This window comes from Solanum tuberosum, unplaced genomic scaffold (assembly GCF_000226075.1).
Source record: "Solanum tuberosum cultivar DM 1-3 516 R44 unplaced genomic scaffold, SolTub_3.0 scf00129, whole genome shotgun sequence".
NCBI classification, from domain to species: Eukaryota; Viridiplantae; Streptophyta; class Magnoliopsida; order Solanales; family Solanaceae; genus Solanum; species Solanum tuberosum.
In genome coordinates, this window is record NW_006239057.1 from 112,323 (window position 1) to 129,585 (window position 17,263).

Genomic DNA, 17,263 nt, shown 5'->3' on the forward strand with positions numbered 1-17,263 from the left:
TTGATATATAGATCGTTGATGGTATAATTCTATTAAATAACTCTTCTAAAAAGTTCATTAATATCCAATAATAAGTTTTTCATTTCTAAATCTCTCATTTAATAATATGCTCTTATGGATATGTAATGTCACGATATATTTGAGATAATAAATTTTACATAACGTTTACTATGTGTCATAAATTTGCATGCCACTTCAAATTCATGGTATAATAATAAGAATTATTAATATTATTATTATTATTATTATTATTATTATTATAGTATTTTGGAGGGACAATAACAGGAAGAACAAAGTAAATAAAAAGTATAATTACATATGCCTAGGATTCCGTCCCATGTGAGTAATGTCATGTTGGTCTTCTGTCCTGTCATTCTCGATATGACATAACGAGAAATACCTAAAATGTTTTTTTTTTTTATATATATATATATATAATTAAAATCATATGTTATAATATTACGATGATTCGTATCGAAATCGTGTTTTACCCCTTAGATCATAACATGTCTATGCATTTCAGGGAGAACCCGTTAGTTTTAGATGTGAGTGACATTTTACACCTAATCGAAACGTGAGTTTATTTATAATTGAGTGAATTTTAAAGAGATGTATAAATTTAAGGAGCTAACTTAAACCTAATCGATCGTTACTTGCGAGGAATTAAATTGACTCTTTTTTTTTAATCTTAGATGATTGTGTCATCTAGGAAATTAATTGATCAACTAGTATTCATCATATAATTTCCAACAAGTATGTTACAATTGAATTGATTATTTTTTATTAATATTAAATGATAAATACTTATAATAGGTGAATATAACGAAGTTCTTATAATAATAATAATTATTTGATATTCAATATTTGTTGAGCTGATAAATTTAAATTCACCTCAATAAGGGGTAATTATAAAGGAAACACTCCTTATTAGAAAATTTTCTATTCTCATGACTAGCTCAAACTCGAGATATCTGATTAATAATGAAGAATTATATCCATTTTACATCTTTAGATGGTCCTGTAATTATTTTATTAATATAAGAGATTTATTTAAGCCTTAGGATTTGCATATTATGCATTTTTGGGACATGATTAGACCTACATATTAGTATCAAACTAGACATACATTAAATTATTTGTAGGATTGAAAAATAATTTCTAGAGATTTGACCTTCAATTGTAAATGTTGATTAGATTATGTAGTTCTTCCAAAGCAGCATTATTGATATAATATAAAGTTTAAAGGAGGGAAATTTTGAAGGCAAATTGATTGAATTATTTGAGAAGGTGAAAGGACCCCACTAGTAATGGGCAAAAGGCTACAAGTAGGGCCTTTGCATGTCTCTATAATTTTTAGGTAAAATAAATAAAATAAAAATAGTACATCACCGCCTACTAAAACATAAAATAAAATAAAAATATGTATGAATATATGGAAATTAAGAAAATGGAAAAAAGTTTGTGTATTTAAAATTAAAATTAACTAATAGGATAGTTGTTATGAAGTATGAACTCTGTTAGTATTAGTGATGGATTATGTTTAAACTGTAGCTAGAACAATAGATATGAAATTAAATATTAGAATAATTAAAGAAAATATTACTTAAGTCAATAATTAAGTGTGAGAAATATTTTTTTCCCTTTAATTGTCATGAAAAATATGTTTCTGAAAAGAAAATATTTTCTAGTAATCGAACATAGCGAAAAATATTTTTTGCTGAGAAAATTAAATCTATTTTTACTCCTCATGTCCCATGTTAGTGCTACAGTTAATCCATGCAATTTTTTTGGATTAATGATGAGCTTAATTTATTTTTAAAGTATTTTTTTTCTTTTTAGTCGTCCATAAAAATAATAATCATCAAGTATAGATATTTTGTTTACTAATATATAGTATACATAAATGTTTATTTTTGATACAAAATAATACAGATTTTTACGTATTTAACTAGTGAATTTAATTATTTTGAGCTGATCGATCAAATATGTAACTTGCCATTTTTTATGTAACTTTTGTACAACAAGACAATTATGAGTTCGACACTTCCTTTAACATAACCAAAAGACTTAATCATTTTTACTAAGCTTTCTGCTGCTTACTTTTGGGATTAATTAATTAGTTAATTAACTAATCACCACTTAACAGAATCATTCACCACGCCGTTGCTTTTGACTATTTTGTTATAATGTTAAGTTAAAGATGAACACTAATTAAGTTAGATTGGACATTTAATTTATTGATTAGTTGTTATTAAAATTATTGTAGTAGTATGTTTTAAATTGTGTGCAATTAATTTGTCTTTCGTACATTAAAAAGAACTAAGAGTATTATTACAGTCATTAATTACCTAGTTTTAATTTTTAAAATTATTACTTTATGGGTACCAAATCATGTGTACTTTATAGTATGATTCTTGTTTAGTCAATTTTTTACCAATTTATTTTGACATTTTTTGGTTTCATCATTGCGAATAATTAAACACGTTAGCTATGTCTTTATAAACAATCAGTGAAATTTTGGTTGATATTATCCGCAATAACAAATATATATTTGATGAAATTTTACGATGAATTCAAGGAGGGTACATATTTTATTTTTATCTCGTGAAAATAGAAATATTTGTATCTCTATCATGTCCAAAACCACGCATAAAATGGTGAAATGTTGGTCCAAAGCATTTTTAAATAAAATTCTCCGTCTCAATTTATCTATCGCGCTTTCTAAAATAGTTATTTCAAATTATTTATTGTTTTACAAATTCAATACAAAATTAATTATCCCTCCCCCCTCCGCTCACACACACTATTTTACTCCTGTAGGTATTGTTCTTGAATAGTACAAACGCTTCAATTATGAAATGATGTTATGATTGTTCAAATAACAATGAAGGCTAAAATAATTTTTCTTAAAAACTTGTTAATTAATAGTTTTTAAGGAGCATGTAAAAGAATATGACAGATATTTTGCGATAAGTTTTTTTTTTTTTAATATATTGTTCCTTGAAAAGTTACTATAAGAACATCCTAAAACAAGTACTTCTTGACTTGTCCATTAATGTTTACGCAGAATCGTTTGTTTTCTTTAGTCAATAAAGTAAATGAATAGGTGAAAACTCACAATTGAAAAATAAAGTGAGAAGTATTAAAAATACTCTTAAATTTAGCTTGAATTATTAGTTTCACTTTCAAATTATATATTAACAATCTTAAAATACTCATTTACTTGACTAACTGAACTTTATCTCGTAAACATTTATCCTAACATGAGAACAAGTAAAAGAAAACAAATCCCACCTTCCAAGTCACTGTCACTACACTTTACTGTGGCAAAAGTACTATAGACATGACTCCACTCTTAACCAATTGCATGTGCATTAGTCATGGTGTGGGCGGCCACTTTTCCTTAATATTCTTCATCTTTTTTTCTTTTAATTTTAACCGTTCAGTATTCGAAACTTATAGATTTGACAAAATGTTTTTTATAAAAAGGTTTTTGTTTTAGAGCTCAAAAGCAAGATCTCTGATTAAAGATGAAATAATCTCAATTAGCCCACTAATTCTTTGGTGTTGACGTGAACGTACAATTCAAAACTCGATAGATAATAGGTTGACCCATGTACCCTTTCTTACCAATTAGTTTGGATGTTTGTCATGTAAATTCATTAAAAGATGAAATGCTTTTTATTAAGAGGTTTCTTATTCTAGAGATCAAATTCAAGATCTTTGATTAAAGATGGAAAAAATCTATGAAATATTCTACCCTACATCCTTCGATGGTTCTTGTTGTTATAATTATTTTTTATTGATAATTGAGAAATCTCGGAGTGCACGCAACATATAATTCGAAACTCGATAAATAATAGACTGGCCCTTGTATCCTTCTCCAACGATTAGTTCGGATATTTGTCATGTAATAGATACATTATATGATGAAATGCTTTTTATGGAGAGGTTTCTGATTCTAGAGATCAAATTTAATATCTTTCGTTATGGAAAGAAATCAAACGTCCTACCCCACTTCCTCCTATGATTCTTGTTGTTATTATTCTTTTTGACCGATAATTGAGAAATCTCAGAGTGCACGCAACATACCGTCTAAAACTCAATAAATGCTAATTAACGGCCCCACCCTTTTTATCTTTCTCTGCTAAAATGACGTATTATTTTATATCGACAATATTCAAACTTGTAACGTATGTCGTTATTCACATATCACGTGTTATGTTCTTACCGCTAGACGAAAGCCCCGGAGGCCTTCAATTGTTCTTATTCTCTTCTTAATAATAATAATAATATCACTTAAATATGAACAAGGGAAAAAAAAGCATTCAAGAAAGTCTTGTTACCAAGCAAACAAGACTTCTCCATGGAATCTAAAATTGATTGATATTTGGGCTCTCACTTTACTAGACATGCATCATGACCCTTGTATTATGCATTGTCTCAATATTTAGGACACCAAAGTCCCCACTCTCAAGATAAAAAGAACAAAAATACCCCACTACTTTAGGCTCTATTGCAAAATGCTATCTTTCTTTATGTTGCATCATAGAAGAATTCTGTTAAATATTGTACTACATTTTCTATCTATTACTCGTTTCGTTTTGATTTGTTTCTCGTGCTTTCCTTTTTAGTCCATTTAAAAAACAAATGTTTTCCCCTTTTTGTGGCAACTCTTTGATTATAATTTTCTACATGTCATGTTTAAGATCATAAGATTAAATTAAAGGACATTTTAGTACATTTAACATATCGTTACTTTTTTACTTTCTTAAATTTTGTGTCAAGTCAAAATCAGATAAATAAATTGAAGCAGAGAGAGTAGCTTATTAGCTTTTTGTTGATTTTTCATTACTATAGTTGTTTTTTACCTACAAAATGAACATGAGTGCTCTAGTTTAGGCCAAAGCTAGCTAGCTAGCCATCAAATTCAAATGAAACAGTGATCATTGGGAAATAACTATCGAGTGGGCCCCAAATAGAGCCTTAACAATAGGTTTTGGATTTGAGACCCAAATAGAGCCTTTTCAATAGTCGTAATAAAAGTGTTGGAATATATACTATTAACCATGATTTATAATTTATTATGATAAGAATAATTCAAATTAATTTTTAAAATTATTTCCATAAATTATAGTTGAATAATATGTGGTCAGGTACCACTCGGGGATGAGTTGGATATGCAACAAAAAGCTAAGAGTGAGGAGTTGTTGGATTTTCATATTTTTGTTTCGTTCTGTTTGAAAAGATTTGGATTAATCAAAGGGGTAGTACGAGCCCTCTGACCAGAGAAAGTTGTTCTGATGGTAAGCACCCCTCACTTCCAATCTGAAGGTTGCGAGTTCGAGTCACCAAGGGAGCAAAAAGGGGTGGGAGCTCCTAGGGAGGGTTAAAAAAAAAAGTACGAGCCCTCTGCCCTACACATCGGTTCCAACTAGTAACAATTAAATCCGGAGTTGTTATCTTTGTGAATCTTCTTCTTGTTAGGGTTTTGCCCTGATTTTCTTATCTTATTTGAAGTTTATTTTTTCCTAAAAGAAAAGACAAAACATTATTATAAATGTTTATACTTTTCCTGAAAGAAAAATATAATATTCTTCTATATTTGAGTTATTCTTTCCTTGGAAGAAAAATTGGAACTCTATAAATTGAAAACCTCTCTTTTCATATAAAAAACACAATAGAATCCACAATATAGTCGTTTAGAGATTTTAGTTTATGGGGAGATTTATTCTCTCAACAATTTTAATATTTTTCTTTTATATTAGTTTTCATATAATAATATTATGTTTTTAGTTAAGTTTTTGTTATCTAATTTATTATCATATGATTTGCAATTGTAAGGTTCCGCATGACGCCTTATTCATTTTAGAACCCAACACTTTTGATACGCAATATGACTTTCCAATATGATTTTCTGGCTAGAATGATGAATGTTTAACTAATCCCCCTTCACTCTACGTGCGTGCAACCCATGGAGTATTCTCCATGGAACAATAAGACAATTAGTAAAATTAGTCAAAAGATGTTTTCTACTAAGTTTTTATTGTTTCTATTTTCTTTTTTTCAATCATACTAATGTATATATAATAATGACTATATATTCACAAAATGAGTGTCTTACATATGTAAGATGAATGTGCGGTCATGAGATCAGATAACATTAAAAATCACCACATGCATAATATTAAATGTAAAATTAGAAATAAACATCAAAGAGAAGTTGCAAATTTATGAAATACCAAAATAGCAGAGTAGTTATGAAATCTGAAATATAACATTTGTATTATTATATAATAAAGTCTGCCCATTACATTTTGTGGTTCATATATAATAGGCAACCTAACAAATACATTCTATTTTTTTTACTATATCTAAATTGTATTATTATTGTATATAAGCAACAATAACAGTAATATCATCAACTTTTCCTCCTTTATGTCGTCCCTTAGAAGCTCTTGCATATGGTGTATCTGCAAATCTATCAAATGAGTTGTACAATGCAATGTTTCCAATTTTCTTAGCCAATTCCTTTGGTTTCAACTTCTCGTCTATCGCTCTTCGAACAATTTCCTCAATTTCACTATCATTCATATTATCAAGCATCCCATCCGTCCCAACCATCAAAATATCATCCTTCTCGACGTTTAATTCCATCTCATGAGCAACACTAGGATTATCCTTGCAGTTTCCCAATTGATATGGACACCCAAATCCTCGTTGTTGTATTGGCGACTTGTATATAATTTTTCCCTTTCTGATTAGTAAAAATCCACTATCACCAACATTAGCAGCAACTATAGTATTTTTTTCTGAGTTAAGAGTTATAATACAAGCTGTAGACGATCCTTTTGAATGTGTGTTTTTGTAAGCTTCTTCAAGAACCCTTTTAGGGTTCACATGACCTTTCATAGCTTCATCATATGTAGCGATATGTGAATTCTTCATAAGCTCTCTTGCGTATATTCCAGCATCAATCCCCTGTTTTACCCAGCCACCAACGCCATCCGCGACACCAATAGTTTGGAATAATTCATGTATGAAGTGTGCATCTTCACCTAAAGGCTTCTTTGGATCGTCTTTAGGTATGTATACAGATCCAGCCACTATTTTTAGGCATGGTAACTCTTTGTTACTAAATTCAACTACTCTCTTTTCGACGTTGACAAATTCATCATCATGACTAAATTTGAGTCTCTTGTTGCTGTGATTTTCCAGCTGATCATTAACTTCATGAGAAGTGAAGTCTAAATACCTCTTGTAGCGTGGTAGGTTGAAAAGTTCATCGAAATTGTTGGAAGAGTATCGATCATGACCTAATGATGAAACACAGGAAGACATTGTTGTGTTGATTGAAAAACTTTGGGAAGTAAAATATTATGTGATATAAAAAATTATGTGAAGGGTTAACATACATATATATATACACACAGATTACGTTGCAATCCTATTTAGAATAGGTAATTGAAAAGCAATTTATGGTAACTTATTAAATGGAATATTTAGAAACTAGCGTGTAGTCTAAAAAAAAAGGATTGGGAAACAAAATTTGGTAACTAACTAGAATTAATTTTTTTGGAAACTATGTAAAACAACTAGAAGTAAGTATTCCTCACGCGTATGGGCATGAAAAGAATGTGAAATTTTAATCCAAACTCACGGAAGATTTCCTTATGGACGCAGAAACAATAAATTCTAATACTTCCAAAGACGACGAAAAATAAATAAATAAAAGCAGATAAGATCACAATGCACATGTATATATGCCTAGCACAAATGTAAAATTCATAAAACCGCATGGAGCTTTTCTTTAAAGGGAAAAAGATGAGGGCAGAATGCAATTCGCTCAAATGGTGAAAGGTTTAAATGAGATCATAGTCAAGCAAATGAAAACATGAAAGGTTGGTAGAGACGAGAAACCTAACACCGAAGATTTTCATCTGGCAAAACAGAATGCACACTTGATTTCAAAATGGCTACGCGTTTGACATTGATTCTTCTTACCATTGCAGATGTCTGACAAAACTGCCCAGATTAAGGCTGCTGTGTGGTTGCTGCTGCAGCTGGCCGAGGGTTCTGCTGATGTGCGGCTTGCTGAGCACTAGGTGGTGGGGGTGCTGTAGCTTGATAAGGTGGAGGAGGATACTGGTGATAAGGTGGAGGAGGTGGTGGCATATATCCATAGGGTGGACGATAATAAGGTGGGTAAAATTGACCCGGAGGTGGTGGCCCTCCAGGTGGATATGCATAATGGTGTCCTTGTTGATGATCAGAACCGATTTTATTTTCACCAGGACCAGATCCTGTAGTTGAACTAGATGCCCCTTCCTGGGATGCAATTACGGCACCCATCCTTTGTGGATCCATTGATGGATAATATGGTCTGTCTTGCTGAGGCATCGGGGGTATGTTGAAGTAAGGCATGGATGGAGGTTGGTCCTGAGTGCCTGGTGGCTGAAGAGGCTGATTCTGCTGCTGTGATACTACTGCTCTAGGCAGCAAACCACTGTGAGTTAAAGCAGCCTGCTGTCTTGCTTCATCAGAGACCTCGGACTCTGGCTTGGGAACTTGAGGCCTCCCCCAGAGTAGCTTCAGTCTCAGGCCCTTTATCACCAACTTGTTTGCAAGTTCCTCAGCTGCCTTCACCGCACCTTCTCTAGTCGTGTAAGTTACAAAAGCACAACCACGCTGGACCACCATTTTAATGGACTCAATTTCACCATGTGCATAAAAATGGTCCCTAAGGTCCTGCTCAGTGATTCTTGCATCAACACCACCCACATAGAGGGTTCGAATGCTCTCGTCATCAGGGGGCTCCAATGAAGGCATTTCACCTGCTTTATTAAGTAGCTTTAAAGCCACTGGATCATTGACCCTGCAAGCATTTAAGGTACATTAGTGAAAACTGTCAGTCGAAAATGTAGGATAAATAGATCTCTGTAAAAGAGAACAGGGTATAGAATAGCAAAAGAAAAGTAACCAGCAAATAGATGTCATCAATAATCGGCCTAGCCATCACGTAATTGTGGAGAGACAAGGTAAGATGAGTTTCAAAAGTGCATAGAGTATTTAATTGATTGGTCATGAGGAAAATGGGGATCTTTCTAGAGTAAAATGTCCTAACTTAATTATGTCCATAACCACGGAGATGACTGGGTTCTGGATTCTTGCCAGTTTCGGCAATTATTTGAACCTCAACAAGCTGTTGAATCACATGAAAAAGCATTCACAAAAAATTTCTTCTTAAGACTTCCATTGGTTGTTGAGTGCAAGGATTTGAACAAGATGGCATGTAAAGATATTTAAATAAGGCTTTACTCCAAAAAAATATACTTGAATAAGGCATAACTCAAATACAAGCAGAGAGGATTGAGAAACCAGAAAGGAATAAGTCACTGAATAAAGTATGGGAATGAAGACTGCCAGTAGTAGAAAGCAATTACACCACACAAGCATTTTTTAGCTGCAAAACTATGAAAAATAATTATAATATATCGACAGCAGGACGACTTTATATATCAGATGAGATAAATTTGCATGTTTATATATGTTTTTGTTAATAAATTCAACGAGGGTAAAAGAGCAACTCAATACAAACTATTCACCTCCTGAGTCAGTTGACCAAGTCCACATTAATGTCTTCCCACATCGAGATACATTTTACTTAAGTTGTTTTACTTCTCCTTTCTTACATGATAAAAGAGAACATAAGCTCCAGGTCAATCCCCCTTTTTTCCTCCCACTTGCTGTACTGACGTATTTTTTAGTTATACAACAACATACCCATAGTAATCCCACAATGATGTATTATTTACTATTTTATATAACATCGTGTGGCCATGCATCTCTGGCCTTCATCCTATATTAGCATTGCAACTGAGGAAAACAGATAATGTGTCTACAATGACTAGTAAGTCTTCTAAAAAAAAGTGACTAGTAAGTCTTCATGAACATATCAACAGAAAAGTGAACCACCCTTCTCACACCCCAAGCAAAATTAAAGATCAGAAACCCTATCACAAATATGTCAATACAGATATATGAGCATCATTGGAAAAAGGAGAATTTCACATCAGCAACAAAGAATTAGATTGACATAGACATACCCATAGTAACGGTCTTTGATATTTTGCTGTGACAACTCCCCTGTTTCAGGCATCTCATGCCGGTAAGGACACTCCAAACCTCTTGTACATTGACCACGTATGAAGAAACTGCAAACATGTGCCCGATTTCTCTTGTAGTATGGAGTTGTTCTTTGAAGCTTCAAGATAGTATCATTTGCACGGACTTTCCCATATGAAGATTCATAATCAATACCAGCTCTTGCCTGATCAAAAACTTAAGTATTACTTTGGGGAAAACCAAGAAAACTGAAAAAACAGCATCTTTTTTTTTTGGAGGTGCTTCTTAAAAGTTCTAAACCCTTAGTTTCACCAGGTTTAATTTCTTCTCCTAATTTAAAACTGCACCTCATCCCTGAGTAGTTCCCAGCAAGATTTGGATGTGGGGGGGAGGGGGTACCTAGAAAGCCTCGAAATTGCCAAAATGTCAGCTTATAGGATTGTTTCAGCTCATAATTTGGCAACTCATCAATTAAGTTGTAGCTTTGCAGTATGCCCTCTTTAAGAAAGTAAATTAAGTTTAGAAAAAACAAAAAGAAGAGGGGCCTAAAGCTTCAGAGAAATATTTTGTTGTCCTTATTTATATGTAAGTAAATTAAATGGTCCTACAAGCAATTAGTTAAAAAAACATTTCATTCATAATTATAAGTTGGGCTTCCAGTTAGTAAATCACATACCCTGCGGTCATGCTCCTCTGCAAAATATTCTCTATTTACGTCACTCTTTGGGATGGCATCATTTGAGTTGATACTGAGAGCAGTGTCTCGGACCTGAACGGGCAAACCATATTCAAGATCTAACAGGCAAACTTGACAAACATTCTTCAATTTGCTGCAGGTCTGACAGATCTCAGACTTTTTGTATCTCGCATCCCGACCAGGCCTCCACTTGAACACTGTGAAGGGTCGCGTGCAGATCTTGCACTCCTTGTCATAATCTGCTTTTGTCTGTACAAAAACCATAACAAGATCAAATGTCAGATAGTGAAATTGGAGAAAGAAAGATTATAGTAGAGGACATGCAGCTGAAACCCAAACAAAGTTAGAGACCAGACTGATTCTACTGCCAAAATGGAGATACTCTTTGAGCATGAAATTAATTCCTAAAACTGTATGAAGAGAGTAAACATCGTAACAATGTGCCAAAAGTAGTGGCACATCAGGAGAAGCTGTCGATGGATAAAGGTCCAAACAAAGAGCTTCAGAAAGCCACAATGATTATAATGCAAGTGGTCTCGCCTAGCTACACGTAAATGGAATTCAAAATACAGTTTACTGCAGCTAGCACAAAGATAAGCAATTAAATAAATGCTACCAGAGCTTAACAGTCCTTACAGAAAGGCTAACAGCCTTTCCTGTAGAGCAAATCTAACACATACCTTACTTAGGAATTTGATAAAACACTACGTTGCTACCTTCATCAAAGGATCCAACCACATTCTTCACACACTCCACATTCTTAAAGAGCGCTACATTAGGAATTGGAGTCCGTGATCTTTCAAGGTTGAGAAATGACAGACTTTAACCTTTTAAACTTCAATAAAGGCACCCTTCTTTATTTGATTTTGCACAATAGAACACATATATTTCTACAATTACTAATCATTCCTACTGTATTAATAAATTAGAGTACTTGAAATAAATGATGAATTCTTAAAAATTCACCTAAAAAATTCTGAAAATGAACTTCTAGTTGTATTCAAAGTAACCTTACTATATTCAACTAAAACCATATCAATCAACCAATCATTCAACTTTGCCTTATTCACATACTTCACTGTTGGCTATATGAATCCTCAATATCCATCTGCTCTAGCCTCTTTGCACCTATATTCACCTAAAACTACGACTAGAGATTTCTCGACTTCTTCGCGGGATAAAGTTTCCTACACTTCCACCTCAAATTTCAATAGCAGATAGGAGCAATGCAAATATGAAAACATTCCTCAAGTATGTTTTCAATTTGCAGTCAGCAACAAAAGCGCTAGAGATTATTATAAACCCTAAGACCATTCAGACCTTTACAATAACAAAAAATGAAACGAAAAACTTACCATTCGCACATACGGACTGTCACCGAGACACGACTCGCATATAATAGGGAAATCAGATCGTTCCCATCCATCAGCTTCAGCATCTCTCAGCAACCTATGCGCCATCGATTTCTAATGTTTAAACTTCAATCTGCCAAACCAATAAACTTTTTAAAGCTCATTCCAAGCTATCTATTACATATTCTATTAGAATTGTAACCTAAAGAAACAGAAATCCGAAAAAAGGTGAGAAATCAATAGTACCTGATTAAGAGCAATTTAGGCTAGTGAAAGTTATTTGAAAGCTAAAATCTCGCTTAGCAAACTCAATTTTATATAGAGCTCAGAGACGGCGGAGATGGCGGTTGTCGGCGGCGGAGAGAAGAACCTTCCGATGAACGAGAGCCGAAGCAAATAGCCCAGCTCAGGCGGGACAAAGAGAGATAAGAAGACCTTTTTCAAGTTGATTTCCGCTATTTAAATTTTTAACTATCAATTAATTAAAAAATGATTTTTAATTTTATTATGATAAAAATAGAAAAAAAAGTTAATTTTTTTATTATATATAAATATATATTACAACAATATAACGATATAATCCTACAAGTGTATATTATATCAGATCGAAATCTATATATAGAAATGACTACAAGTGACAACTGTGTTATTGATTTGAGAGATCTCGACTTAAGAGAAAGCAATTTGGAAAAGGAAATCCAACAAGAGGGCGACACATTGTTTCATCCAAGGGCGGAGTTAGGGGGGCAGAAACACATTATATGTAAGGCCAACTATGGCATTTATGTTATATAATGTATATAGCACCCCCTTGACATAATTTGAGAATCTATTTCGAACCGTATGGTGAAATTCCGGATGAACTCACGAGGAACTAGATGCCTTTTGCATAGTTTGGTGAGCTTCTTGAAGTTGCTTACTCTCAACTTAACTATCTCGGCCTCCTCCTCAAGAGTCATCTCCCTAACTACAATGGTTAGTTTACATTTTATCCTCGTTATAGTACATTCAATCTAAACAGTACCTTGTGTTATAATTGAGAATTTTATTGCTCGGATCGTCTAGTCAACACTTAAGCATGAAAGGACACCCTTCTTTTGAAGAGAGAATTTGTCTCTTCAAGACATTTTGCTTCTTGAAGCCAAATAAGGTCATAAACCACTTGCCAAAGAAAAAAAATGGCTTAAATCTATAAAAGCAGAATCGCTCAGCTGGAAGTTGAACTGGAATTACAGAATTTCAGCAGATGCTAGGTTCAAAGAATTATCAATAACAATGTCTAAAATCCTTCCCCATCAACAATGAATTATCCCAAACTAGACTTAGCCATCTCATACGCCAAGAAACATGCAGCATTTGCAGGGACACTACGTCCCATAGCAGGTCCAAAGCCCTTGTAAAGGCCTTTGATTCCCTCCGATGCCAAGATCTTCTTGAAAGCGTCAAAAAAGCCAGAGAATTTTGGGTTTTTATAGTCATCGATCTGGATTACACTCTTGATGACATCTGTTGGATACACGGAGATCCAGAAGGAACCACCAGCCAGGCCACCTGCTACAATAAGAGAACCTCTTCCCAACCCTGAAGTGTCTGTGCCTCCTGCAAAGTACTGCTTTAGTGCTTCATACATGCCAAACATAGCAGCATTTCCGGGTATTTCACGTGCCATGGTGGGAAACAAGCCCTTGAAGAGACCCCTCATGCCTCCTTCGGATTGAAGAACATGTCTTGCTACATCCATTGGCCCTGCATATTTCACTGCCACAGCAGCTGAGCCTATACTTGCCAATGCACCCTGAGCTTGCAATCTGCACTCATGTAATTCAACGAGTAAATTGCCAAGTACAGAAGTTGATTCCTAGTAGTTTTGATCATTTGACCAAACAATGGTAACAACAAGTTGAAAAGTACATGATGCTTTCTTTTTCTTTCCATCTATAATGCACATGTCACTACTAAGGATACAACATGGCAAACATAAGCAAGGGAAACTTTGTGAAGGCTAGATTATATACTACATTTAAGTTATAATGCACTAGAAACAAACCTGCATTTTATAAGCTCAGTTGGGCAAGCAAGAAAAGACACAGCAGTTCCAGCAACAGCCCCGCAAACGATTTGCTGGTTCACAGTAAGAGGGACTCCAGGTTCAGACCTCAAGAATGCCTCTGTTTGACCTCTCACGGTGAAGAGCACAGCATTAAAGGCTGCCACAGTGGCAAGTGGGGCTCCCATGCCTTTGAACAACCCCCCGGCACCTTCCGCAGCTACTGTTTGCCGGACAGCATCTATAGCACCAGAATATCTTGGAAGCTGCCCTGGAAGTGGAGTAGGCTGGCTTTGAAGCTTGACCTTTATGGTATCAAAAGGGTGACCAACGACCAATTGTGCTACACCACCTACAGTCCCAGCTGTTAAATCCTTGGCTATATCACCCATTGGAAAATCTGGAAAAAAAAGAAAAAAAAAAGGGGAAAAAGAATTCTCAGTCTAAATGTAAGTTATTAGCTATTGCATTGACTGTTTACAATTCTCAATTGTAGAAAAAGAATGATTTGGTGGGAAGGAGCGGATTGCAAGAGTATATTATCAAAGTTAAGCTTAACGCTTCTGCTAAAAGTTGGTGCAGTGGAAAAAAGAACATTAATCTCTACAGTCAATAGCCATGAACCTATATAGTAAACAACACTAGGCGTCCTTGATGTAATAAAAAGTCTAGCTTGGGTGTTTGTGGAGTGACCCCAAATTTAGGAGTAAATAGCACCAAAAATAATCCAGGTAAAGTTCTTCTAAACGAAATCATTCACAATTTTACACCTCCCGGCCTGAGGCACTCTGATAATCAGAAACTGATATGTCAGATGACAAAAAAAGAACAGATCAAAAGTTTGTATGCTAACTTGAATTCTCTAGATAATTTTGACATTGGTGTCCTATGAAAGTCAGCTAGTTTAGAACCAAAGTGATCAAACTGCTTCTGCCTACAAATTATCTACACACAACGCTTGACAAAACGAAAGAGTGAGACAGCAAGTTAGAACTCCAGCACTATCCCATTATCATTTGCTCATTCATAGTAAGGAAGGAGTGAAGGACTAAATGCACAAATTTCTCCCTGCATAACCGCCTAACCAAAAACAAAGAAGCAAAAAAAATAGACATGTACAAGAATCTCTTCCTTTGATTCTCGACTTTTCTTCTCCTCGATAAACATATTAAAATGTAAGGACCAAAAACATGTACTAGAAGAGGAGAAAATTGGAAATCCAGTGGTGATAATAATACTCTTTATCAGATAGCAGCAGAAATTCTGAAAGCCAACTGAGATTGAAGACCTTCAGAGAATTAAACTAATCTGATTCTATTTATTTAAAGTTCAACCTCAAAGCAGACTCCGAGGTTCAAATTAGTTTTAAGGAAGGAAAAAACCATGAAGAAGATATTCAAGAGACTTCTTATGGTTTTGAGCTTGATGAATCTTGAATTTATCTAAATTGCTCTCCTCATGTTTGCTCACCAGCTTTGAAAGAATCCAAGCAGGGAGCTTTTGGAGAGCATCCCAGCCCTTACAACTTATAATAGTTCCACAAGACAAATGACACCCCATTAACTGAAGGTTGTCCCTTTTTACTGATTTACCCACAAGAGAGCTAATTCCAGAATCAAATTCAAATATAGAAGAACCAGAAAACATGTCGTAACTTAACTATCATGTTATTCACAAATGCCTCAGATTTCAAAGCTGCTGAAAAGTAGTCATCGGGAAGGCAACTCCCTCTAGTGAACTGTATATAGTCCACCCTCGATAGAGATTCAAAACATAAAGCAATTACCTTCAAAACTAAATAGCTATATCAAGAAAACTAAAGTGAAATTACAGAATCTTGATGCAAAAATTCACAATACATAAGAGTGGAAAGGCAATCCTTTTTGCTAACCATAAACAAAAACCAATACCGTGCATTCCATCAAACACCTCAAAGTTCAAATGCAGTCCTAAGCCACAAGCAACCAATTCGCACAACCATAGCATATTAAAAGAATTTCATACAAACAATAGGATAGGGGTTTAGAGAAAGACTAAAACAACAACTCTGATCAAAGAATAAGCCTTAACCTGGCTGATTTCTCTTTATACAAGATAATTATCCAACCAAACGGATCCCCGATTTATCAAGATCTAGATGCAATCTGAAATCAACAGTTGAGCAATGTAACAGTCAATCACTCAAACAAAGCAAATGTGCACACCAAGATATGACATACAGAAACAAATCCCAGAAAGGAAAATGGAAACATAGACATAAAGGAATCTATATTCTGATATAAATACGAATACGAAAAATACCAAATGGGCATCACTCAATGTCCATTTTCAGCACATCAACGTCTACATTTCTAAAGGTAGATAATTTCTCCACACGTAAACAAAATTATACTGTTTGTGCTAATAAAAGATCCTTATGGTAAAGAATAAGCCTTACCCTGGCTAGTTCCTCTTCCACCAAGTCAATTAAATGAATTCCACAATCTGAAATCTACATAAGAACAATGTATCAGTCCATTACACAGATAGAACATACATATACATCAATATATGACATGAAGGAATAAATCCCAGAACGAATAACCAAAAGGGGTTTGATAAGAAAGAATAACCAAAAGGGATTTGATATAAAAGAAAAAAGATACCCAAATGGTATCACTCAATGCCCATTATCATCAGCACATCAAAGGTGGAGTCTTTTTCCATATTTTAACAAAGTTATAAGCTTTATGCTAGTAAAAGAGAATCTTGTGGTATCTGGGTGGACTAATGTGTACCTGATAAATCTGATGAGTTAAAAAATCTTGAATTTCAATTACAGCCACATGAATGGAATTCAAGAAACGACAATAATGGGATTTAGAAATTTGGTGGCCAATAGCTCTAAAGACACAATTTTGAATTGGATAGGGGAGATGAGGACACAAATTTTGAGCAAATTTTAGCCTCTTTTCTCCTCCCAACAAAGATCTTGAGAGAGATGGAAGAGAGTTCCTATAGTATTGGGTCACTCTTTTCTATATAAAGGGTATATACAAATTG

The 17,263-nt window shown here is 34.1% G+C and overlaps 3 protein-coding genes across 7 annotated transcripts; all 3 read right to left on the bottom strand.

Moving 5' to 3' along the window:
* Window positions 1-6,387: 6,387 nt before the first annotated feature.
* LOC107061323 (probable protein phosphatase 2C 55) lies at window positions 6,388-7,341 on the bottom strand. Its single transcript, XM_015310388.1, has one exon. The coding sequence runs from the start codon at window positions 7,339-7,341 to the stop codon at window positions 6,388-6,390; it is 954 nt and encodes a 317-aa protein (XP_015165874.1).
* LOC102588254 (zinc finger CCCH domain-containing protein 49-like) lies at window positions 6,737-12,606 on the bottom strand. Of its 2 annotated transcripts, XM_006351173.2 has the most exons (6): window positions 12,421-12,606; window positions 12,178-12,307; window positions 10,802-11,071; window positions 10,107-10,330; window positions 8,005-8,875; window positions 6,737-7,316 (listed from the first exon to the last, which is right to left on the bottom strand). In XM_006351173.2, the coding sequence occupies exons 2-5, from the start codon at window positions 12,280-12,282 to the stop codon at window positions 8,035-8,037; spliced, it is 1,440 nt and encodes a 479-aa protein (XP_006351235.1). In that variant the 5' UTR covers window positions 12,283-12,307; window positions 12,421-12,606; the 3' UTR covers window positions 6,737-7,316; window positions 8,005-8,034. The 2 variants fall into 2 exon arrangements, with proteins under 2 accessions (XP_006351235.1, XP_015165894.1); XM_015310408.1 differs by lacking the exon at window positions 6,737-7,316 and having other exon boundaries at window positions 7,740-8,875.
* A 730-nt stretch (window positions 12,607-13,336) lies between these two features.
* LOC102588587 (mitochondrial carnitine/acylcarnitine carrier-like protein) lies at window positions 13,337-17,263 on the bottom strand. Of its 4 annotated transcripts, none has more exons than XM_006351176.2 (5): window positions 16,999-17,263; window positions 16,659-16,712; window positions 16,292-16,365; window positions 14,222-14,621; window positions 13,337-13,982 (listed from the first exon to the last, which is right to left on the bottom strand). In XM_006351176.2, the coding sequence occupies exons 4-5, from the start codon at window positions 14,611-14,613 to the stop codon at window positions 13,481-13,483; spliced, it is 894 nt and encodes a 297-aa protein (XP_006351238.1). In that variant the 5' UTR covers window positions 14,614-14,621; window positions 16,292-16,365; window positions 16,659-16,712; window positions 16,999-17,263; the 3' UTR covers window positions 13,337-13,480. The 4 variants fall into 4 exon arrangements, with proteins under 4 accessions (XP_006351238.1, XP_015165896.1, XP_006351236.1 ...); XM_015310410.1 differs by lacking the exon at window positions 16,999-17,263 and adding an exon at window positions 16,867-16,981; XM_006351174.2 differs by lacking the exon at window positions 16,292-16,365.